This window comes from Enoplosus armatus, chromosome 5 (assembly GCF_043641665.1).
Source record: "Enoplosus armatus isolate fEnoArm2 chromosome 5, fEnoArm2.hap1, whole genome shotgun sequence".
Classification (NCBI taxonomy): Eukaryota; Metazoa; Chordata; class Actinopteri; order Centrarchiformes; family Enoplosidae; genus Enoplosus; species Enoplosus armatus.
This window is the reverse complement of record NC_092184.1, coordinates 27,389,797-27,415,189: the sequence shown is the minus strand read 5'-3', so window position 1 is coordinate 27,415,189 and position 25,393 is coordinate 27,389,797. Positions and strand designations below refer to the sequence as shown.

The window sequence follows — 25,393 nt, the reverse complement described above, 5'->3', positions numbered from 1 at the left end:
CCCCCCCCCCCCAAACACACACATACACACACACACACACACACAATCTATCTCTCCCTGCTTTCTCTATCAGCAGCAGGGGGAGGAGTAGGCAGGGTTAGGATGCTGTCAGGTTGCCGTGGTTTCAGCCTCTCGTTTCTTGTGGCGACTGTCATCGGGTGTGTGTGCAGCTGAAGGGTGTGTGAGTGTGAAGTGTGTGTGTGTGTGTGTGTGTGTGTGCGTGTGTGTGTGTGTGAGCCGTGATTCTTACAGCTGTGAGGATATATATCGGGAGGAAGAAGGGAAGGAGAGAAGGAAGAAAGGGAGGAAGGAGGTGTTGAAGGGTGGATGTGGATTAACGTAGCTGCAGAAGAGAATCACAGCAAGCCATCGTTTCCTCTGAGCTGCAGAGATCTGTGAGGACGGCAGGAAGCTTCATCGCTCCATCTTTGTTTCTGCACAGGGAGGACTAAAGGGGGGGAAAAGGAGACAGTGAAGCAGACACTGAAGGAGACACTGAAGGAGACAGTGAAGAAGGGATGGAGGGAGTTTGAGTCCTTGCTGATCCACCGGTAAGCCTCCTCTCACCTCCGTCAATCAGCTTTGGTCTGTCATGTTTCTCGTGTTTCATGTTTGTTCTTCTAATTTCATTCATCTGTTCAGTCAACTGGTCATTCAGACTTTTTCTTTCTCTGCTGGTGAAAAATGTTGATGTGTTTGTCGTCAAGTAGCTCCTGACGACGCTGACACTGTCAATAAAGCCTGTTCAAAACACATCTGGCCCCTTCACACCCTGTTTGTATTTCAAATCAGAAACAGCAGCATTTCACTTCAACATGGCCGCCATCTTGGATCAGACCTGAGAACAAAGTTACAGATTAAAGGAAAATTCCAGTTTATGTAAAACAAGGCTCTTATGGGAGAGTTGTCTGTCAGCTCTGAATAAACAATGGTAAACAAAGATTGACGTACCTGAAATGTTTTTGCTAATCCTCCAGAACAGGTCAAAGTTCAAAGAGGAAGTGGCCCTGTGTCAGCCACCCATTTAATCTGATCAATAATATTGATTAACTACAAACACTAAATTGTTTTATTTAACAGGAGAGTTTTTCAGCTCAAACACAAAAAGAAATAAAAATAAACCAGACCTCTGTTATAGGGTCAGGGTTAGACAGGTTTTTTAGATAATCAGATCTGTTAAACTGCCCTAACAAACAAATATAATATCTGTTGTTTTCTCTTTTTATTACAGAAATGTTTTCAATACATTAATTGCCCAGCCTGAATGATCAATACAAATGATTGACAGGTGATTGGGACGCAGGATGGAGTTATGTTTCAGGGTCAAAGGTCATCATCAGAGTTAAACTGTTACAGATTTTTACAGAAAGCTTCAGAGATTCAGACATTAGATTTCATGTTTGGGTCAAGAAGAGTTTGTCAAAACAGAGAGCTGAATTATTATAGAAAAACATCAAGTTACATAACTGATTTGTCTCCTACTCTCATGTTGCGGACCTTCAGGCAGCAGTAAGTGTAAGTGGCTCCTCTGGCTGGGCTCAGGGCAGCAGTGCTTTATCTTCCTCTCCCTAAGAGGTCATCCTCCTCTTCTCCTCCTCTTCTCTTCCTCACTCGTGGACAGGAAGCATTACATCATGCTCCCCTGAGAGATGCTGCTGTTGCTAGGTTACCACCAGCTGACTCCCTGTTCCATTTTTAGAAGGATGCTGAGAGACAGAGATGGGGGAGGGGAATGATAAAGAGACACCAAGCGAGAGACACAGAGAGAGAAATAGAGACCTAGAGAGACAAACAGAGAGAGAGAGAGAGATCTGATTTTTAAAATCCTTTATTAACACTGGTATCATAAATACTTCATTCCAGTAAAAATTAATAAATTACTTTCCTTTTTAACAAGATACAGTACTTCATGCAAACACAAGACTGAATCATAATTTATCATCCCTTACTGAGCAGATTATATTATCATAACACCGCAATGTCATAAAATTATTTAGACTCTTCATGACCATGACCATTAATGCCACAAAAAGAGGAACTAACTCATGACAAGAAACTTCTTCTATCTTGTTTTTCCTATTCTTGTATAGACAACTTTGCCTCTCCTGCCACAAAATTAAGTTCAATCAGGAGAGACTGAAATGAGTGAACAATTATTTATTGTATAATAAAGATAAGAAATGTGAAAGTCTTTGGCAATTAGATCCTATTGTGACGCCATCATATTTTAAGGGAGTAGTGAAGCCTTAACATAGGATACCTCCTGATGGAGTCTAGGCACTAGTGGTGGTGAAAGGATGCTGAAGATCAGGGGCCGCATTCACAAACACTCTGAGAATACTCTCAAACTTAGACTAAAATTTTCTATTAAGGAGTCCTAGTTTAGGAGTGATTCAGGAAAATTCTCAGAGCAACTCTGAACAAGGAAGGGACAGAAACCTTTACCTTAGTGAGGAGGTGTGGCTCACCCTGTTGCTAGGTATGACACAGTCTTTGAAAGGGTGTTACTTGGTGTTGGTTGATAATAAGGAAATAAGGAAATAAAAGCACACTCAGTGAAATCGAATCTAAGAATTTTCTTAGAATATCGACACTGGGAGCAACTCTTTGTACAAGGAAGCTTTATGAATATGGGCCCTGGAGCCTCATTTATAAAACGGACTTATGATCAATTTTGATCTTAAGTATGACTTAAGCATAAAACCACATATATGTAGTAATTTATAAAACCTTACTTTGACATGGAAATGGTCTTATCTCTAAGCAAACTCTAGACTTGACGTAAGTGATTTTCCTGCTGGTTACACAGGGGTATTGCAGTTTGGGACGCATATGTGTCTCAGCCTGTGGTGAGATATATATATATATATATATATATATATATATATATATATATAGTATAAAATTAGAAAGAAGTAACATGGCTGTTCTTGTGTTATTGGAAGACATTGAAAACTGGGCTTTTAGAAGGGAGAGAGTTTTCAGATGACCGGAATGACTTTTTTGCACATGATGATCCATGGCTTATAAATTGCTATCGTCTCCCAAGAAATGTTGTGTTAGATTTGTGCGCAGATTTAGCCCCTCATCTGGAAAGGAAGACATGCTGTAATCATGCAATACCCGCATCTGTCCAAGCTCTGTCCACTTTGGGATATAAAGACAGATGCCGTCAATTTTAAGTTCATTTGAGATTTATAGATTACAGGTACGTACATTGCAAATGGGCTTCTTAGAACCTGCATAAGCAAAGTTTTTTACGCTCAGTATCTTTTATGAATTGAACGTAAGCACACCATCGGAAATTATCTGTTAGGAATGCTAACTGGCTGGACCTCAAAATGCAGACATAAGAACACTGGCGGAGCAGGTAGAGAGTTCTGAAACAATGATTTATTGTAAAATGGGGGAGAGAGAAACTTCCAGGGGGAATCGTGGAGGAGGCTGGAAGCCGTAGTGGTTGGAGCAGGCGAGGGCCAGAGAGAGAGCTGACAGGGCTGGAAATGGTTAGGAGCGGAGACGAGGAGGAACAGGCAAGCAGGTGCAGATGAACCGGGTTCTGGAAGACGTAGAGATAACAGGCATAAATCATAGAGTACGAACAAGTTATCTAGAGTTCAATGCGCCACACAAACAACCACGGAAGGTAACAGACGATCTGGCGACGAGTGGAGAGCTGAGCCGGTCTTTTATACTGGAGTGGTGTAGATGGCTTGATTGGATGATCTGAAGCAGGTGTGTAGACAAGTGAACTGGAGTAACCTCCTTGTCTCCGCTCGGTGGCAACTCTCCAAGACAGACAGTGGGAGATAAACACACACAGGAGAGAGAGAGAGAGAAAGGAGAAACGCAGGGAGACAAAACTGGGGATCCTGACATTATCTTAAGACTAAGTTCAAGTGTAAAGTATAAGAACATTTTTATAAATGAGGCCCCTTGACTTTGATTACTGAGACATAGCTGTTCCCAGGGGACACTGTTCCCCTGATTGAGGCTAGGCCCCCTGACTTTGCACATTTTCATATTTCCAGGCCCTCTGGAAGAGGGGGTGGTCTTGCTGTTTAAGTTAGATCTTAAGTGCCATCCTATTCATTTTGGTCATTTTATTTCCTTTAAAATTTTAAGTTTCTGAATCACTGGCCCTCCCCTTTACTCTGCACCTTAATTTATAGGACTAAATTAAAATCTATGAGGCCTTTAATTCATCATCCTCTAATTTCACCGTTCTCAATCTTCTAAAGTCATTGAACGACCGCCTATCCACTTACAATTAGGAAACAAATATCAAATAAGTGCCCCTGGCTGAACACTCACACCCAAGCTCTTAAAAAAGACTGTAAAAAATTGAACGACAATGGAAGCTCAGTAAGTCCAAACTATCACACAACACCCTTAAATACCAAAAGTAAATTTATCAGACAGCAAAGAAATCGGCTTACTTCTCTGAACTGATATATAGAAATGACCACAATCTTAAAGTTCTCTTTAGGGTAATTGGTTCTTCCTACGTCTTCTCATGAACCGGATGTTGAGCTGTCCGAAAAATCATGATGTGCTTAACCATTTTTATCCTGACAACACCTAGTTACACATGCTGTTAAAACCCACAGATCCTAGCAAATCTCACAACTTGACTCTGGTATTAAATCCTAGATGTCCCAAAATTTCCTTAAATCATTCCTGGGTCATTCTGTTCAGTCCCCCAAATTCCATTAACCCTTTCAGTGATAAGCTTGGTGGCCTGTCAATATTAAGCAGGTTGTTAGGAATTTAGGGTTAATATTAATATTAATAACTAACCTCTACTTTGATGATGAAGTCGAAAATGTTGTTCAGTCATGTTTTTTCCAGCTCAAGATAATCTCCCAAATCAAGTCATTTTTTATCAATTGCTTATCTACAAAAAATTGTAAATGCTTTTATCAATTCTGAGCTTGATTATAGCAATGCACTTTAGTCTGGTATCAGTCAAGGTCCCCTCCTCCATCTCCAGTTGGTACAAAAACGCTGCTGCAGTTCCATGCCTTAAAACAATCCATCCAGTCAAACATGCCTACAATCTAAAATAAACAGTTGCACAGAAAACTTGCCAAAGTCCTCCATACTACATAATGACACAATGAAACAAAAAAGTATTAAACAAACCAGAATATGTTTTATATTTTAGATTCTTCAAATTAGCCACCTTTTGCTTTGATGACAGCTTTGCACACTCTTGGCATTCTCTCAATCAGCTTCATGAGGTAGTCACCTGGAATGGTTTTCCAACAGTCTTGAAGGAGTTCCCAGAGGTGCTGAGCACTTGTTGGCTGCTTTGCCCTCACTCTGCTGTCCAACTCTTCCCAAACCATCTCAATTGGGTTTAGGTTGGGTGATTGTGGAGGCCAGGTCATCTGACGCAGCACTCCATCACTCTCCTTCTTGGTCAAACAGCCCTTAGATACCCTGGAGGTGTCTTTGGGGTCATTGTCCTGTTGAAAAACAAATGATGGTCCCACTAAGCGCAAACCAGCTGGGATGGCATGTTGCTGCAGAATGCTGTGGTAGCCATGCTGGTTAAGTGTGCCTTGAATTTTGAATAAATCACCAACAGTGTCACCAGCAAAGCACCCCCACACCATAACAACTCCTCCTCCATGATTCATAGTGGGAACCACACATGTAGAGACCATCCACTCACCTTTTCTACGTCTCACAAAGACATGACGGGTGGAACCAAAAATCTCAAATTTGGACTCATCAGACCAAAGTACAGATTTCCACTGGTCTAATGTCCATTCCTTGTGTTTCTTGGCCCAAGCAATTCTCTTGCTCTTGTTGTTCTTCCTCAGTACTGGCTTCTTTGCAGCAATTTGACCATAAAGGCCTGATTCACGCAGTCTCCTCTGAACGGTTGATGTTGAGATGTGTCTGCTACTTGAACTCAGTGAAGCATTTATGTGGGTTCTAATCTGAGGTGCTACTAATTTGTGGTTTCTGAGGCTGGTAATTTTAATGAACTTATCCTCTGCAGCAGAGGTAACTCTTGGTCTTCCTTTCCTGGGACGGTCCTCATGAGAGCCAGTTTCATCATAGCATTTGATGGTTTTCGCGACTGCACTTGAGGATAGATTCAAAGTTCTTGAAATTTTCCGGATTGACTGACCTTCATGTCTTAAAGGAATGATGGACTGTCATTTCTCTTTACTTAGTTGAGTGGTTATTGCCATAATATGGATTAGAACAGTAGTTGAATAGGGCAATTCACTGTATAGAACTGTGTACCAATCCTACCTCTGCACAACACAACTGATGGGCTCAAACACATTAAGGCAAAAAATTCCGCAAATTAACTCTTGACAAGGCACACCTTGAAAACCTGGTGACTGCCTCATAAAGCTGATTGAGAGAATGCCAAGAGTGTGCAAAGCTGTCATCAAAGCAAAAGGTGGCTGCTTTGAAGAATCTAAAGTATAAAACATATTCTGGTTTGTTCAACACTTTTTTGTTTACTACATAATTCCATATGTGTTCCTTCATAGTTCTGATGTCTTCAATATTAATCTACAATGTAAAAAATACTAAAAATAAAGAAAGACCATTGAATGAGAAGGTGTGTCCAAACTTTGACTGGTACTGTATATATATGTATATATATATATATATATATAAATACACACACACAGTGGGGTCCTAAAGTCTGAGACCACATTGAAAATCTCAAACATTTTCACATAAACCTGAAAATAACTTTGAGGATTCAGAAATATTTATAAACACATAAAAACAAGTTATGACATGTAAAATGAAGAAGAAATATTTTGATTCTGCACTATTTTTGGTCAGCAATCAAATTTCAGCAAATTTGTGGCATTGACCTTAACTGATCCCTTCCATCAAAGCATGCGTTCAGATGATACTCAGGTGGATCTGATCTACTCATCGGAGGCTCGTTCAATGAACTCAGCTTGCAGCCAGTGTTCACCTGTTATAAATATGGCTGTGTCTCAAGTTTCCAGCAGGTCATTGCTCACTAAGCAACATTGTGATAGTGGGAAACATGGCATCAGAACTAAGTCAAAGTATCAGAAGTCAAATTGTTATTCTGAGCAAAGAGGGGATTTCTCAGCGTCAAAAGAAAGAAAGAGAGAAATTGAGTTGTGGTGTGAGAACCAGTGGAGAACTGGGCAGATATCCGGCTGAGTGACCCAGCTAACAATAGCTAATGATAGCTAATGCTAATTCCTCATCTCTCTTATTCAGAATTATGCTCACTTGTCGTCTATGAGACACAACGTGCCGCAGAAGCCCAATGCCCCTCCCCCCCCCCAATCTGTCCCTCACAACAAACCAGGTGAGGAATGAACTCAGGAGGATCAAGGCGAGGAAGGCTGCGGGTCCGGATGGCATCAGCTCAAGGCTCCTCAAATCCTGTGCAGATAGTTGAGCACATTTTCAACCTGAGCCTGAGGCTAGATAGAGTACCTAAGCTGCGTGGTTTTCACAGCCCAGGCTCAGTGAGCTACACAAAGAGGGAGACCACACAAGATTTAAAGTGATTTAAACAATGTTTTAATGGAAACGAAGACAAAGGCAAAGGTAATAAATTAATCTGTAGTCTGCAAGTCAGTGGTGAATGTGATGCTGAATGTATGTGTAACCAAAAGACCAAATGAGGATGGCAGGGGAGAGAGAGAGAGACAGAATACGGAGCCAGCCTAAATAACCTAGGTCCAGAAATGGACAATCTACATATTTCTGAATGTACAACAAATGGTGCGATATCTACGTCTCACTATGTGCAATACAGTATAATTCCTTTACCTTTATTTTCTTCATTCCGTGAACTTGTAAATTTGTAAATTATAGTTGTTTTTTGTTTTTTTAATAGCTTTAACAGTCTTTATTGTTTTTATTTATCATATCTTGATTTTCTACTTATGTCTCTATTGCACTATCCTGTATGTTGCTGTAACAATGCAAATTTCCCCGCTGAGGGATTAATAAAGGATTATCTTATTTTATTTTAAGAATATTTTGTTTTTATTTGTGAGGTTTAATGTTTGGTGATTAAATTTAAAGTGGATCTTAATTCATCCAGACAGAAATGATTCCTATTTACTCTGTGTGAAGAGAAACAGATTTAAAAACAAGGTAAAATTGTTCTTCAGGGAAACACTATTTATCTGACTAATATAAGAGACAAACTGTAAACTGTGGTCCTTTCTGATCCTCCTCAGGTATTTAGAGAGTCATGACGTCTCAGGAGGAGACGTCTTCCTTCAGGAGGTTTTTTCAGTACGTGGAGGACAGTGGCCTTCGAACATACGATGGTCTGGTGATCCAAAACGCCTCTGACATTGCCAGAGAGAGCGATCGCATTCGCAACCAGACCAACTGGACCTACCTGCAGGAAAAACACCAGAAGAAGAGACGACAGGAAGAAGCCATCAAGAGGTAGAAAACACATAAAACCTTAAAACTGTGACACAAATGTTGCACAAAATCCCAGAGGGGTCAGTACTTGCATTTGTACCGGGATGGAGCATTCCTTTCAGGTTAGTCTGTCTAAAAGGAAGTAGCATATGCCTTTTTAAACAGTATTTTGCGTATGCGTATGGATATAAATGAGGCCCTCACTGGACATCATTCCAGTCAGACTTACATAAAGACAGACTGCAGTTCTTCTTGCTTTGCTGTTGTATGAACAGGAACTTACTGAAGTCACTGCCAAGAGAAAAATGAATGTAAATATAGATTTAAAAAAAGCTTCCCGTGATTGTTGAGATTAATTTAGTCTTCCACCTGTATGAAGGATACAGTACAGGAAAATAAAATAAGCATAGTACAGTGTAACAGCGTTAACCCTCAGTGTTTGTGAATTGTTAATCAGATTAGTTTTGGGCTGTGGCACAAGCACGAAGCTCGAGTATATATTATAAAGTATTGTGTGATTGATTGATTATTGTACAATTGAACTAATGTGTCTTTCCATTGATCCATCCAGGATTGGTGAAGATGTTGCCATGGCAACAGATGGGGCGTACTCTGGGAAACATTTCAGGATGGGTTTCATGACGATGCCGGCCCCACAGGACCGTCTCCCTCCCCCAAGTCAGGGCTTCACCGTCCGATCGCAGTCCCTCCACTCAGTGGGTGGAGGAGATGACGACTCCAACCACAACCGAAAACAACCCCCGCCCAAACCCAAGAGAGACCCCAACACCAAACTGAGCAGCAGCTCTGAAACGGTGAACGGCAGCTCTGGAGTCACCAAGAGAGACACCCAAGAGACCAAAGAGACGCCAGAGCAGGCTGAAGGTGAGAACACAATACATGTTGGTTAAACCCAACACATGTTTGATTAAACCCGAAATCTGCTGGTTAAACTCAACACATACTAGTTAAATCCGACATCCGCTAGTTAAACCCAAGTTTCCTGATTAAACCTGATGTTTCCTGGTTAAACCTCTCACCTCCCAGTTAAACATTACACCTGCTGGTTAAATCTGACACCTGCTGGCTAAACCTGACATTTCTTGGTTAAACCTCACACCTGCCAGTTAAACATGACACCTGCTGGTTAAATCTGACACCTGCTGGCTAAACCCGACACATCCTAGTTAAACCCTAACACCTGCTGGGTCAACCCAACACGTGATGGTTAAAAACCTGTCACCTTCTGGTTAGGCCCGACACTTACTGGTTAAATCCAACACATGCTGGTTAAACCTGACACATACTGGTTAAACATGACACCTGCTGGTTAAACCCAACACATGCTGGTTAAACCCGACACTTGGGAACTGTTGGGTCTCTGTAATAACATTATGTATTATATAAACCTGACACATACTGGTTAAACATGACACCTGCTGGTTAAACCCAACACATGCTGGTTAAACCCGACACTTGGGAACTGTTGGGTCTCTGTAATAACATTATAAAGAGTCGGTCTAGACCTGCGCTATTTGTAAAGTGTCATGAGATGACTTTTGTTGTGATTTGGCGCTATATAAATAAAATTGAATTGAATTGAATCGAACTTGCTGGTTAAACCTCACACCTGCTGGCTAAACCAGACACATACTGGTTAAACATGATACCTGCTGGATAAACCCAACACATCAGAATCAGAAATACTTTATTGAATCCCGGGGGGAAATTATACAGTACTGGTGCTCCCATTCAAGAGTAGAAAGTAGCATAAATTTAGAAATCAGAGTATGTACAAAAATAAGATATAAAAAATATACACATTTTAGTGAAAAAAAAAAAAAATCCATACAATAATAATAATATGTGTGTGTGTGTGTATATATATACACTGTATGCACTGTTGTGTATGAATATATATGTATTGCACTGACATTTAAAGAATAAATAATGAGGAAGTATATGACAGGTGGAATACGTCCAGATTTTCAGTCTGTATATTCTTCAGCTACTGCACAGAGACCTGCCATCTTCAGAAGTTCTCTGATGACTCAGCAATAGTTGAATGTATCAGTAAGGGTGATGAGGATAAGTACAGGGCTGTTGTGGACAACTTTGTCACATGGTGCGCGCAGAACCATCTACAGCTCAACGTGACAAAGACAAGTGAATGGCGGAGTGTGTGGTGTTAAAGGGTCCAATGTTTAGATTTTACTTTAGGGAGTTATACAGCTACTGTTTTCAGGTTTTAACATCACTGTCTCTCTCCAGCTCAATGCCATCTCTACAGTGATGACTACAAGAAGATGCCTCCACCAAAACCCAAAAGGAACCCAAACACTCAGCTCAGCACCTCCTTTGATGACTCTTACATCCGTAACCTTGGCAACAAGAAGCCTTCTTTGCGATGGGACAAATCTTCCTCCCAGAGTCAGAGTCCAGCGTCGAGAGACACGGATGACGAGGAGCCCGTCTACATTGAGATGGTGGGAAACATCCTGCGAGAGCTAAAAGGTCAGGAAGCTGTGGAGGACGAGCAGAGCGAGTCAGTGTACGAGGAGATGAAATACCCAATGTTGGAAGACTTCCTGCAGGATGCTCACTCTGCCATCATGGATCCTGAAGCTTGGTCATCCCGTGGCTCCCTCTGTGACATCCCTCCACCTTTCCCCAACCTCCTGACTCACCGCCCACCACTGCTTGTCTTCCCCCCCGCCCCCGCTCAGTGCTCCCCCAACTCCGATGAGTCGCCCCTCACCCCCTTAGATGTCACCCGACTGCCCATGATAGACAACGTCTCCTACAGCAAGTCAGGTGGTGTCGAACAGAGCTCCACCCACCACCGCAAGGAGCGAGACCGGGATCGAGACAGAGAACGGGAACGGGATCTGCCCTCCACCCACACTATCACTTCCTCCGGCCGCTCGTCGGCTCCACCTCTCCCCTCCAACTACTACAAGTCCTCTGGCTCCGCCCACAGTGGTCATGGTTACCCCCGCAGCCAATCAGCATGTCCGTCTCCGGTCAGCATGGGTCGCTCTCTGACTCCTCTAAGCCTGAAGAGACCACCACCGTATGACGCTCTGATGGCAGGAGGAAGTATGCCCCGCTCTTCATCTTCCTCTTCCTCATCCTCACACAGGGCTGGAGAGGGTGGGGCTAAACTCAGTAACTCCTCCTCCACCCACGGCTCCATGCAGAATGTGTCAATGAGGTCACAGACTCCCACGAGCCCATTGGATGAACTCAACAACCTGTTTACCTCAGGTAGACAGGTGATGAAAAAAGGAACAGGAGGCAGGAAGAGCAGACAGAGTGAAGGTAAATACTCAGTACTGCATCAGTACTACACTAATACTACACCAGAACTACAGTTTCAAATCAATTTCATATCAGTGTTAGATCAGGTAGACACAGGCTGAAGAAAATCTCAGCAGGCAGAAGAGCAACACTTTGACAGCATCATTATTATATCAGTTTTATATCAGTTTTACATCTGATAGAGGAGTGGCAATGTTAAATTGCCATCAGATTAACATAAATGAGTGAATATCTGAAAAGGGCTTTGATTTACTGCAGTGAGACTGAATAGAGGCTGTTAAGTCAGATAAGGTTCACTGTTCTCAAACCTTCTGTTTAAACTGGTTTTTAAAAGCATAATCAGAATCAGGTCTATCAACAAACCTGAGTCTCTAATGAGCAGAGACATTTCACCTGAAAGAAACCAGAGGGAGGGAGAGACCGGGCTGTAGTCATCTGTCTCTTGTTTTTCTCTGTCTCTGTTGTCTCCATCGTCTTGTCTATCAGTCTGACTGCAGACAGATCGACTCTCAGGATAAAATTACTGAACATTTCATCTGATAACAAAAGTAATTTCATTAATGCTGTTGGAACAGAGAGGAGACAGACGAGGGTAACAGTTGAATGTCCTGGTGAACTAAGAGGTGAAGGACTGCAGTGCTGTAAGGGAGGATCAGTTCATTTTGTCTCTATGGAGACAGCGCAGAATATTTAGCACAGATGTTCTGCTGTAATCTTTGTTGCTGTCGATGTTTGTGCTGTCCACTCTCCTATTCCGGATCGGATTCACGCTCCAACATATTTGTATGGATTTGAGAAGTTGCCATTTCCAAATCAATAACGAGAAATATGTTACTGAGTAGGTTTAACGTTTGCTTTCAGAACCTCCACACCAGCAAGAGGATGAGGCAGCACTGGGACTCCAGAAGGCTTTTATTTTGGTATTTTACCCGGAAGGGCGTGGTTTTGCTGAGTGCACATTCTGATGCATGTGAAGTATGACAGCCTGCAGAATATACTATTCATGTTTTCCGATCATTTGTATATTTGGTCTCACACCTATGTACAAGGAAAGTGATAATCTGCTTTATAAACCCGTTTGGGGTGGGCATCTATTGATATCAAAATACAGACCCCCCCCCCCCCCCCCCCATCTGAGTAGCTTTTCATTGTTGTCAATATATTTTAGCACTATCCTTTACCTTATCCAAGGTGACGACATGACCGCATCAGTCATACAACACGTGACGTAAGGCACCGCCCCCAGGTGAAATACCAAGTTTTTACGGAGTCCCAGGTCGGTGCTCAGGTGCGGCTCATGCGTGCTGCTAAGTCAGCTCACATATATAGCATAGATATAGATATATATCTATGATGATTACTTTAGCAACAAATAATGCCATCTGTCCATCAAGAAAACGACCTCCTACCTACCTACTTTCCTTCACAACAGAAAAAGCTCTTTCTGTGAGATACTGAACAACCAGAGTAGTAGTAAAGAGCAGTCCTGAGCGGAGCAGCCCAATAACTCAGACAGACTGAATGGGTGGATGAGCGTCCCTCCACTTCGTGGGCGTGCTGTCACTGCTGTGCCCTGAGCAGATGACTATCTGTTCTGTCTTACGTAATACATCCTACGGAAGTAGACACGAAAAGCGAAGGGAGCGTTCTGAGCAGTCTGAAGACTGAGCTTTTGGCTCACAGGTACTACTTTTACATACGTTTTCCTCATTAATTGCCAACTTTGGTCACGTTTAATATGAATATCCAACATTGTAACACTATGTATATGACAGAAAATAAGGAAAAGCACAATAAGTCCTCTTTAAACAATTACTAAAACAATCTCACCGTGAGGTCCTTTACTAGTTTTATTACTAACTTTCTATATAAATGGATGTTGTTGTCAGAATCATCACCTGCAGTGTTCTTATGAGTCTGGTTGTTGATTTACAGCGGAGAGTTTGAGACAGCTGCAGGTGAAACAAATAAAACATGAAAACATTTAATATCTTAAATGAATACTTCTCACTTATATTACAGATAGTTCTTGTAGACTGTGATAATCTGATAGTTCTAGTGTACAATATGAATATTACTTATTTAATTCTTTAAGTATCATGAAGCAACATAAAACAAGTGGAATGTGAGGAATCTTAAAATAACATCTGTACAGATGTGAAGCCCTGGCAGTCTAAATATCTATCAGAACAATTATGAAATAAACTAATATACTAAATAAACTAGGGCTGAACCATGAATGCTGTCATGATCCCAAATACCCTGTGTGTCACTTTAATAAGCTTCCCTGTCACATTAATTGGTCTGATAATATTTTATTAAAGCAAGATCTGATCTAACAGGAAGTGATTGTTACTGTGACTTCCTTTAATAACTGTTAGAAATGTCTGACTGCAGCTTTTTACCACTTTCTGCTGGTGCAGCTTCCTGATCCCAAACACTTTCCAGGAGAGAAGTTAATCTCCAACCAGCTCATTCAAGCTTTTGTGCTGACTTCACATCATTTCTGTCTCTCTCTCCTGTCGTTGTCTTGTTGTGTCTCTGTAGGAGACTCCAGGTCTCTGCCCAGACATGACAGTAAAGACAGAGACGGGCAGTCCAGTCCAGTTTCCAGCAGGATGGGGAGGTCGTCTGTCAGCCCCACCATGATGCTGTCCGGAGGAGGAGGAGGTGAGCCAGTCAACAACACTACAGGGACGAATGACAGGAGCTCAGCTTTAAAAGTGAATAGAATAACAGAACATCAGTAAATCAAACATGCATTCATTTTGAGATCAGAAGCTGATCATCAGGATTAACCCTGTTGTGTTGGCGTCTCCTGTTTCTATTGTAGTGATCTTTATTCTTACTCTGATTTCTAGAAGGTTCCAGACAGGTGAACATCAGGTGACACATAACAGGTGAATATGGTGTCTGCAGTGATCTGTTTGTGTTGATTGATCTAAAAATAATCTTATCTGCAGAATCAAAGTCAGTGTGTAAACTCGGCCGTTCAGCTTCGACATCAGGAGTTCCTTCACCGGGTGGGACGCCACAACGTCACCTGCATGAGCCTCATCACCCTGCCCTCAGCCAGGTACAACACCTGTAAAACACCTGTCTGTTTACCTGCCGGTTTACCTGTAAGTTTGTCTTGTATCAGTCTACCTCCCTGTCTGTCTGTTTACCTGTCTGTCTGCCTGTCTGTTTGTAAAACACCTGTCTCTCTGTCTGTCTGTCTATCTGTCTGTAAACCACCTGTGTTACTTACTTGTTCATTTAGATCCATTTTGTAAATCAGATGACAGCTCTTTTATTTAAAATAGAAAAAGAAATAGAGACTTTATATTTCACACAGGACTCAACTTCACTGAACAACAGAATGTTAAGCTTCGCTCCATCAGCTGACTGACATTTGAACGTGTGAGCAAGTAAACATGTAAACAAGCAAACGTGAACATGTTAACATGTAAACAAGCAATCATGTCAACATGTAAACAAGCAAACATGTGAACATGTTAACATGTAAACAAGCAAACATGTGAACATGTTAACATGTAAACAAGCAATCATGTCAACATGTAAACAAGCAAATATGTAAACAAAGTTTTCTTCCTTTCTTCCTTCAAAGGACATTTTGTAATTTCAGTTTTGTGTAAAATATTTGGTGTTTAAATTAAATGTTTTTTGTATTGTGTCTCAACGTGAACTCTAAACATGACACTAAAATGAATCTGTAGATATTAACAGTGAAGTAATACTTTAATCCTGATACTAACTAACTAAGTTTCATTATTGATATTAACATTAAACTAACTTTACACTGACATTAGACTAACGCTGATTGAACTCTGAAGTACTGAAGTATCTCATTAAAACGGCATCACTTACAAAATTATTTACACTTACTTACACTAACTCTAATCTCACCAAACTCTAACCCCGCCCACCATCAATTAAACCTCGCCCATTCATGTACCGTGACTACACTCTAATACAGCTCCCATTGTATGCTAACCACACCCATCACAATTTAACCCCGCCTCAGCCAGCTACCTATAATTCTCCCACATTTCACAGAGAATTCATGCTTTTTTTAAAGATTTTACTTTGTTGTTTGTTTTTTTGAATGAAATACTTTTTTCTTCTGTTCCTTTTGAACTCTGTCGGGTTGAAATGCTGTGAATTTAAATCTATGACTTTGTGTGTAAATGTTTGCTGAGAAGTCTCTGACAATAAAATATTTAATATCACCAAATTCAGAGTTAAAACATCAGACTGAAGCTTCAGTGTGAAAACATGATGACTTTTAATTTCTGCGTGTAATCATATCAATATATAATAACAAATCAGTTTCTATTCTGAGGCGTTTCTCATACACATCAGCTGTTATAATAATTTAAATGTAAATCAAATTTGTGTGATGTGATAAACTTTAGTCTTTCTGTCTGTCTGGTTTCACACAGCTGACAGTTCAGCTCCATAGTAAAACACCAGGATAAAAAATAAAATAAAACAGTTGCAATATTGACTTACACAAACATTTTAACACTGACACGAATGAGTGTTTTAAACTGGATGCTACCAGAAAGGCCCCTCCCACATGAGATGACATCACACAGTAACAGCCAATCACATAACAGACTGATAGTACTCAGCATTCAAATGACTGCAAAGACAAGTAAAATGGCGGCAAAGGGACTCAAAACGACAACAAAACACAAAACCACCATTAAGAGATGAAAAACAACCACTAAGAGGAGTAAAATGTATATATATACTATATAGTGGAGCTCCCAGATGTTTTTTTATTGTTTATTTAGCAGGGACGATGCACAATACATATATTGTACCAGATATAGCGAGAAGCTAATTGTCATCTGTAGTCCCTGGGCAGAGGCCACTATGCACAGGTTACAGAGATCACAAATCACTCACAGTAAATCTTACACAAACACAACACCATACGTAAAAACTAAGACACAAAATAAACAAAGGCAACCAGCCTAGACAGGCAACAGAAGAACAATACTAAATTCCCACTAAGGAGTACACTATCATCAATCCCAACATCATGAAAAGCAGTGTTGCCCAAATGTTGTGGACCGAAATTTAACATAAGAGTTCCCTCTAGAGGAAGCTCTTGTTAACCTTGAGCCAGCTCTTCATGTTGTTACAAACTGTATGAGAGGTTATGGTGCTAGAATGTGAATGATCTAATATGATAAACCAAAATTGGCCACAAACAGAAAATATTAAAATGCCAAAAGAATATACTTTTTAACTATATTGCAATAATGATGAGAATTAAGTTTTTTATCCATGACTTTCAAAGGTACAGACATTAATGTACTATTTGTATGAGATCAGGTTATAATATAGTACAAAGCATGCAACAATATAACTGCGTGCATCTACAGTTTTACTGCATCTGTACTCATTTGATTTCTTATAAATCTAAAGTGGTCAAGGTTATGCTTTATTGTTTTTGAAATGTAATTTGTTTTTTGTAGGTTAGACAGCTATCAACCATCACACCTAAATATGTAAAATGCTGAACATCCTGGACCCTCTGTCCTTTAATAATAATTTCAGGAGGAGGGGAATTCCTTCATCTAATGAAAAACTGTTTTAGACAAATTCAATGTCAAGCATGAATGAGTCATCCAAATTGTTATTTTCCCCATAGCCCCTACAAGTAAAGATGCAGCTTGCTGTTTAGAATGAACATGTACATAAATGACCGTGTTGTCTGCATACATTTGAATATTAACTTCTGGACAAATGGATGGTAGATCATTAATGACCATGATTCAAATGGTCTATTAGCTGCTTAGCCACCACTTTTTCAATCATCTTAGATGTTATTGGAAGGATACTAACTGGAACATTTAACAACTGTGTAATTGGGCAAAACAACACATTTCTCTTTATCAAGCAGGAGTCCATCCCATATATACCCTGAGTCATTTAATTCTTTAGACCTTTTAAAATGTCCATTACTTCCTGATCAGAAACTTCAGTTAGAGATAGAACAGGCAGGGTAATATCTGGTGGTATGATTTCAGTTTCTCCTCCTAACTCCTAAATACCGTAGCTATGTCTTGCACGGAATCTTTAAAAAAACATATTAAAAGCCTTTACCATTTCATTTTCATTCTCCTTAATATTTAGTTGTTTTACTTGTGACCTTTATTTTCCTTTTGAGATAGGTTATTGATGTGCTTTCACAGTAACTGATTATTTCCTTTAGTCTGTTTAATAAGATCAATGAAAAGGTTTGCTTTAGCCTCCCTAAATTAATTTACTACTCTGCTGCAGTGGTCTTTAAAGAGATGCATATCTGTACCAAGATCAGATTTCAACACCTTTTCAAGCAGATTGCCTCTTTTCTTCATTGAAGTCCAGATATGTTCTACCAGGGTAGATTTGCTTTTTTGTGTTGGTTAGTTGATTTCTTGATAAATTTGTCCTTAGCATTATTAACAATATCAATAACACATCAATTTCTTCAGTGTTATTTAGCCTATCCCAATCTGAAATTTTCAGTTCAGTATCAAATTTGGCCAAATCTGTCTTTGTGTTCTGTAAGAAAACTCTTTCTTGTCTTGTCTAAAAGTATACCTTTTCTTACTTAAATTCTGGGCAATGAGTACTACTGATGTCCCTGTAAAAAAAATGAAAAGATTTGATGATACTCTCTGGGGTTTTTTTTGGAAAATACAAGATCAATTTGGGTTTTGCTTGTTAGTTATAATAATTGGTCCATTTATCATCTGAGAAAAATCATATAGGCCAGTGATTTCTTTTAGTTTTTTTCAGTTTTTCTGATCCGCCCAATTCACTTAAAATTAATTCCTTTAAAATTTCCTTAGAATAGTTATAAAAAGTAGTATCTGAAGATGGCGGTCGATAAATGCCAACCAATATAAATGACATTTGAAGTGATAGTTATAGTGAGTGCCAAAGATTCTATTTCTGTCTCCAACGTATCGTATATATTTACATTTTATGTGGTCTTTTACATAGACAAGTAACCCTACTTTTTGTCTATTTTTGTCTTTCCTAAATATGTTGTAACCTGGGAACAATAAAGCCGCCTTTGAAGAAGTTTGAGTTAACCAGGTTTCAGACAAGCAAAGGAAATCTAGGAGTCTGTGAGGAGTTTCTTCACTTTATGTCTTTGAGGCAGTGCCTCTTATATTTAAATGTCCCCCCAGTAAGCCTTTAGGTTTTGATGATGTGTTCATATAATTTTCATATGGTTAAGTGTTTGGAGAAGTGAAATATCATAACTCAGTCGATGTACTTTTATTTGTAGTTTAACCCAACAAGACTGCAGCTTGTTGATCCACTTTAACAAGCCCCCTTTTTGTCCAGACAACAAGTCTTTAAGCCGTCACCAGGAGCCAACTAAAGCTAATATAAAGCATAAAACAAAAAAAAACAAAAAAAGCTACCAGTACGCCGCACCTGCCTGCCACCATCGTCCCAAGATAACATTGCTGAATCTTCAGTAAAGTTTTCAAAGAAACGCAGTAAGTGATCAAGTGACGAACGCAGTAAGTGTTTATTGAATGACAGGTTGTGGACATGTTGATGTTGAGCCGTTTTCCATTTCCAGATGCCGTGGCTGTGCGGAGACGCCACCATGATAGAGATGATCGAGAAGAAAAGAATTTTGTGTCGAGAGATTAAAGCTCGTCAGCGGCCTGAGAAGAATCTGTGTAAACAGGACAGTATGCCCATCCTGCCCAGCTGGAAGAGGAAGCAGCCGCCGCCATATTCTGCCCCGCCCACTGCCACTGGTACTGCCACTTCCACCGGACAGACCACCACGGTGTTCTGGGACACCGCCATCTGAATACACTGCAACACAACACAGACAACAACATGTAACACAACAACAGATGGGAACAATGATGATGAAGATGATGATGATGCAGCCATCAGGCCATGCCCACCACACTGACAACTTCTTCATGTTAAAAAAAAAAAAAAATGTATGGCTGGTTTCCTCTTGTTGTTTCATTGGCAGTATCTGCTGACCCTTCATTGCTGTCAATCAGCTGTACAGTCAATAAAGTTTAATCAAAGTCACGGAATGATCTGTGAGCACTGAGAGCTGTTAGCCTTTACACATCAAGAATAAATTAAATGAAGTTGTTAAATGAACAGTAACGAAAGAGCACAGTGAATATTACTTTATCTATTATTAAAGGACTTTTAATGTAAATCATGTGAATCTCGTTTGAGCTGAAATGAAAACACTGACACCTCAAAATAAGAACAAACAGAAACAAAAACAAGAAAGAAGAAGAAATAAACCAAACAACCATAAGACGCACTGAAGTAACATGATTTTGTTACATGATTATAGTTCAGATAAATCATGTTCTTTAAAATGATCCAGTCAAACTGATTTGATTATTGTTTCCAATTATCAACTAATAAAATAAAACAGTCAACTAATCAATTAATACACTAAACATTAAGTCTGAATATGTGGCAGTTTTGCATCTTATGGCATCAGAGGAGCTGTAAATGTTTTAATATATAACATTAATTTTATTTTTTGAATCATAAATCAAACACACTTTAGTTAATAGTTTTATAAATGAAGTGACCTAATGTGGGTCTAGAACCAGATGTTGAGAAGCTATCAAAGAAATAATTTCAGAAAATCAGGAGAGAGACTGTTTTATCTTATTTTCTACCTTATTTAACACTTCGATGACGCTGAAAATGACTTCCTACAAGTTTTCACAAAATGTGAAAAACTTTTTTGGCCAACAGGAACAATCAACAGACACACACACACACACACACACACACACACAGTTGTGTCTCCATCACTTCAGAGGACATTACATTGACTTAAATTCATTTCCAGGAGACTTAACCACAATGTGACTGTGTAAACAGATTGACGTCTTCACAAGATGAGTAATACACGCTCACACTCTAACATACACACACACTTGTTCTCCTGCCATCCAATCAGAGTGCTGGGAGGCGGTGGCCGTACAGGTGTAGCAGAGCTTTCTGTTGTCTTTCTACTCGATATTTTTCTATCTGACCGCTGAAAAAGATTCAGATGTTTTTTAAGTCTGACAGTCGTGTAGCAGAGTGCTGTAAAAAGAAAAAAAACATTTGTAATCTCTTCTCTGTGTGAAAAAATGACCTGAATCTGTCAGTCAAACATGTTTTTATATTCAAAAAAGAATCTGTGACACTCGTCTGTGTGTGGAAGAAAGTCAGTAAGTGATGATGTTTTTATATTTAAAAAAACTTTTATTATGATGAAAAAGCACTATTTTAAAATGAGAATATTTTGGCATGTTGTTGGCTGGTTTGGTGTCATCCATTGTCCCAGAAACACAGACTGAATCTGTTCAGACGGTTCAGGTATTTTACTCATCTGATAATATGACATGACATGTTGGTGTTAAATTATTCACAGTTTGGTTTGTTTGCTCAGACATCAATACCTCTGATTAAATGTCTGATGATGATGATTGTTTTCAGTACAATTCAATTAGTTTGAAGAACATTTGAGTCAGCTGTCTGATCGATAATCTCTGATCCTGAAACATGTCAACTACAAGAAAACTCATCTTGTTGTTGTCATTGTATTCGAATGTTTCTGGTGGCTATGAGGATTTAATTCAACTATCTAAGCTTAGAAAACAACTGACTTTCACAAATATAGAAACAACACAATAGTGACGAAGTGCAGGCTTTTAGTCTCAGAGCTCAAAGTTCAAAAGGTTCAGATGGACACACTTAATGTAAATATATAATATCTGATTGATTCCCAGTTAGGTCAATTTAAAATGTCTTGTTTTTATTTTCAGACCACTTCAGAACTTATAAACATGAGTTGTTCTGACTTTAAGACTTTGACTTGAATGAGTTCACTCAACTTATTAAATGAGATTTTTAAAGAAACAGGATCAGCGTATTAGCAGACTTCCCAGCATGCTTTGTTTGAGAGGGTCTTATATTTGTTAATTACACATTAACTCGTGGTTGTTTCTGTGAACCATGATGAAGGTTAGAATTGAATTCTGTGACAGTACACTTTATAATAATTGAACATGCTACTGGCAGCAGCCTCACAAGTTGTCTTTGTACTGTTTGTCAACTCTGTTTGTGGCTGAACACTTTTAATATCTTCAGTTTCTTGAATAGAGTTATTTAGTGGACATTTTCAAAACTCCTGAGATGACTTTGAATGATTCAACCTCAGTTAACTCACATTTTTAAGGCAGCAAGGAAACTTCTGATTTTAATTGGATTCAAATTAGAATATTTTACAGTCACAGATTCAGTGTTTTTGTGTCGACCAGAAACAACTCTGAGATAAATCGTCTTCAATCAGATCATCAACAAGAAGTGAGACAAAAACAAACTGAACTTCAGTTTAAACTTCAATAGCCAGATAGGAAGTTCATCAGGGTCATGAGACTAAGGTCACGTGACAGTCATGTGACAGTATATGATGGTCATGTGACAGTCTGAGTTTATGGGGCAGTGGATGAATGAAAGCAATGACTTGAGGAATGCAGTGTATTGATTTATTACTGGATGTGAACGAGCTGATTGATTAGCATGATGTCAAATCAAAGGTAAAGTGAGTCTGAAGCAAAGCATTCTGGGATATGGTTGTGAAACCTGTGTGAGTCATGTAAATCAGCTTGAAGCCACAGGGAGATTTAATGTTTTAATATGCACACACACACTTCAGAGTAAACACAGAGTCTGTTCACAAACATGGATTCTGACTAAGTTTATCTTTTTTCAATACAAGATGATTTTTGTTTCATTAAAAACAAGAAAAAGAAGATCAGCTGTGATTTCAGACATAAAACTAAGTGCACTTCTTCTGTCTCTGAAACTTAGAATTCACACCAACAGTTGACATGAAGAACAAACATTTAAAAACTGTTCATTATGATTCCTTCAGACAAGAAGTCTTCATCAGACTCTAATGATGATTTTTAATATTCAGTTTGGCATTCATGAACCGAACTGTAAACAGGTTAGTGTGAGCACATCGACAGAAGGCACACAAAGGTAATTAAGCTGTAGGTGATATAAGAATACAGAGATCAATAAATATAACAGAAAACTGAAGGCTCAGAGTCTCATTTCCCAAAAGCATCTCAAGGCTCCAATGATCATAAATCCATCTTACGAACCTTCTGAAGCTTAGAGTAATTTCCTGAAAACATTGTAACTGAAGACACTCTTAGAAATGATGGTAGATTAACAAGCGACCCCCAAAACTACATGTTTATCTAAGTTTGTAAGTTTTGGTCATTTTTATCATGAACACTGGTGTTCTTTGTTAAGTGATTTCAAATGAATGATCATGTCTAAATTAGGAAAGAAGGAAATAAAATTAAACTAACACACAAATTAATTCAACAATTTATCTTTGAATTTCTGTTGTCATTGTCCTCTTCCTCTTCTCGTCTCGTATCTTCATCTCTTCTCTTCTGTGTATGTTGTTTGTCACATGTTGTTTATATTCTGCAGCTCTGATACAGAAATGATCACAGAATCACAATAGACGAGCTGCATATTCATGAAACTTGTAAAAAGCCAGCACTGCTTTATTTGAGATTTAATGTTAGTTTCAGAGTTAACGCCGGCCTGCAAAAGATCGAATCGAAGTTTACTTTCGTAAACTGACTTTCACCCAGGCATATGAATTATAGAGCTATAGACTGTTTATAAAACCTTTCTTTGTGTCGTTTACAACATGATGTATTTTTAACAAACAGTACGGCTTACAGTTAAATATGTGAAGTTACTTTAAAGTGTATTCACCATCAACTTCAGCTTCACAGACAGACAGTGTGAAGAAGATCTTGACACTCGCTCTTAAGTGCTGTTTCGGGAACACATGTAGATATTTAAAAGCGTTCATAGAAAACTCTTTGAACTTCTAAGTTTCAGACATTTAAAAGGAAAATTCTGGTTTATTTTAACCCTTCGTATTTCCCATAAATGTGTCCATCGTGATTATAGGGGTCATGCTATCTTTGCAGTGTACACACATGATTATAAATGCTCTCAGCTGTGCAGATGCAACAGCATACCAACAGTTCTTGTAAACACTTTCAAATAAAACAAATAGATTTTTGCATTTTGCACATATGAAACATTCCCCCACCTCATATTGGTATACTGGTATTAAGAGAGTTGAAGCATATTGGATTACTGAATTAAAGACACTTACACCTTTGGTAATGAGCGAGGACCTGGATCTCAGGGTCTTCCTGGGTTAGGGTTAGGGCAGAGAAGCTAATACAGGAGAAATATGATCTCTTTTCCTGGTTCCTGTCAGTACACGTGCCGCAGCATTCTGGATCAACTGGAGAGTCTTCAGGGACTTATTGGGACAGCCTGATAATAAGGGATTGCAGTAATCCAGCCTAGATGTGACATATGCATGGACTCATTTTTCTGCATCTGTTTGAGACAGGAACTCCCTGATGTTTCAATGTTACGGAGGTGAAAAAAGGCAGTCCTTGAAGTTTGTTTTACGAGAGAGTTAAAGGACATGTCCAAATCAAAGACAGCTGATTCTTCACGGTGGCGCTGGAGGCCAGGGAAATGCCATCTAGAGTAACAATATCCTTAGATACTGTGTTTCTGAGGTGTTCAGGGCCAAGAACAATAGCTTCTGTCTTGTCCGAGTTCAACATCAGATAATTGCAGGTCATCCAGGTCTTTATGTCCTGAAGGCATGCTTGGAGCTTAGCTAACTGATGAGGTTCTTCTGGCTTGATCGATAGATATAACTGGGTTTCGTCCACATAGCAATGAAAGTTTATGGAGTGTTTTCTAATAATATCTCCTAAAGGAAGCATATATAATGTGAATAATATTGGTCCAAGCACAAAACCTTGTGGAACTCCATGACTGACTTTGGCGTACATGGAGGATTCATCGTTAACGTGTACAAACTGAGATCGATCTGATAAATACGACTTAAACCAGCTTAGTGCAGTTCCTTTGATGCCAATTAAATGTTCCAATCTCTGTAATAGGATATGATGGTCAATGGTGTTGAATGCAGCACTAAGAGCTAACAAAACAAGTACAGATACAAGTCCTTTGTCTGATGCAATTAGAAGGTAATTTGTAACTTTCACCAGTGCTGTCTCTGTGCTATGGTGAGCTCTGAAACCTGACTGAAAGTCCTCAAGCAACTTATTGTCATGTAGAAAGTCACACAGCTGGTTGGCGACTGCTTTCTCAAGAATCTTGGAGAGAAAGGGAAGGTTAGATATAGGTCTAAAGTTGGCTAAAACCTCTGGATCAAGACTGGGCTTTTTAAGAAGAGGTTTAATTACAGCTACTTTAAAGGACTGTGGTACGTAGCCTGTTAATAAAGATAGATTGATCATATCTAGTAAAGAAGTGCTGACTAAAGGTAAAACCTCTTTAAGCAGCCTAGTTGGGATGGGGTATAAGAGACAAGTTGATGGCTTGGATGAAGAAATGGTTTTAGTTATTTGGTGAAGGTTGATGGGAGAAAAGCAATCTAAATATATATCAGGTTTTACAGCTGTTTTTGAGATTCCTGTGTTTGAAGGTAAGGTACCACCAGGTGATCAATTCTGTCTCTAATAGTTAGAATTTTATCATTAAAGAAGCTCAT

At 39.3% G+C, this 25,393-nt stretch overlaps 1 protein-coding gene across 1 annotated transcript; it reads left to right on the top strand.

Annotated features, from left to right (window-relative positions):
• The first annotated feature begins 8,233 nt into the window (after positions 1-8,233).
• On the top strand, positions 8,234-19,579 carry nyap2a (neuronal tyrosine-phosphorylated phosphoinositide-3-kinase adaptor 2a). Its single transcript, XM_070906539.1, has 6 exons — positions 8,234-8,436; positions 8,987-9,300; positions 10,687-11,736; positions 14,284-14,406; positions 14,700-14,812; positions 19,340-19,579. Exons 1-6 carry the CDS (start codon positions 8,234-8,236, stop codon positions 19,577-19,579), a joined length of 2,043 nt encoding a protein of 680 aa, XP_070762640.1.
• The last annotated feature ends 5,814 nt before the right edge of the window (positions 19,580-25,393 follow it).

Bases quoted from the DNA above. Each gene is read 5' to 3' on its own strand.
- nyap2a (XM_070906539.1), top strand. From the start codon at position 8,234: ATGACGTCTCAGGAGGAGACGTCTTCCTTCAGGAGGTTTTTTCAGTAC. The intron at 8,437-8,986 runs GTAGAAAACACA...TGATCCATCCAG, and splicing joins CAGGAAGAAGCCATCAAGAG to GATTGGTGAAGATGTTGCCA. The intron at 9,301-10,686 runs GTGAGAACACAA...GTCTCTCTCCAG, and splicing joins GACGCCAGAGCAGGCTGAAG to CTCAATGCCATCTCTACAGT.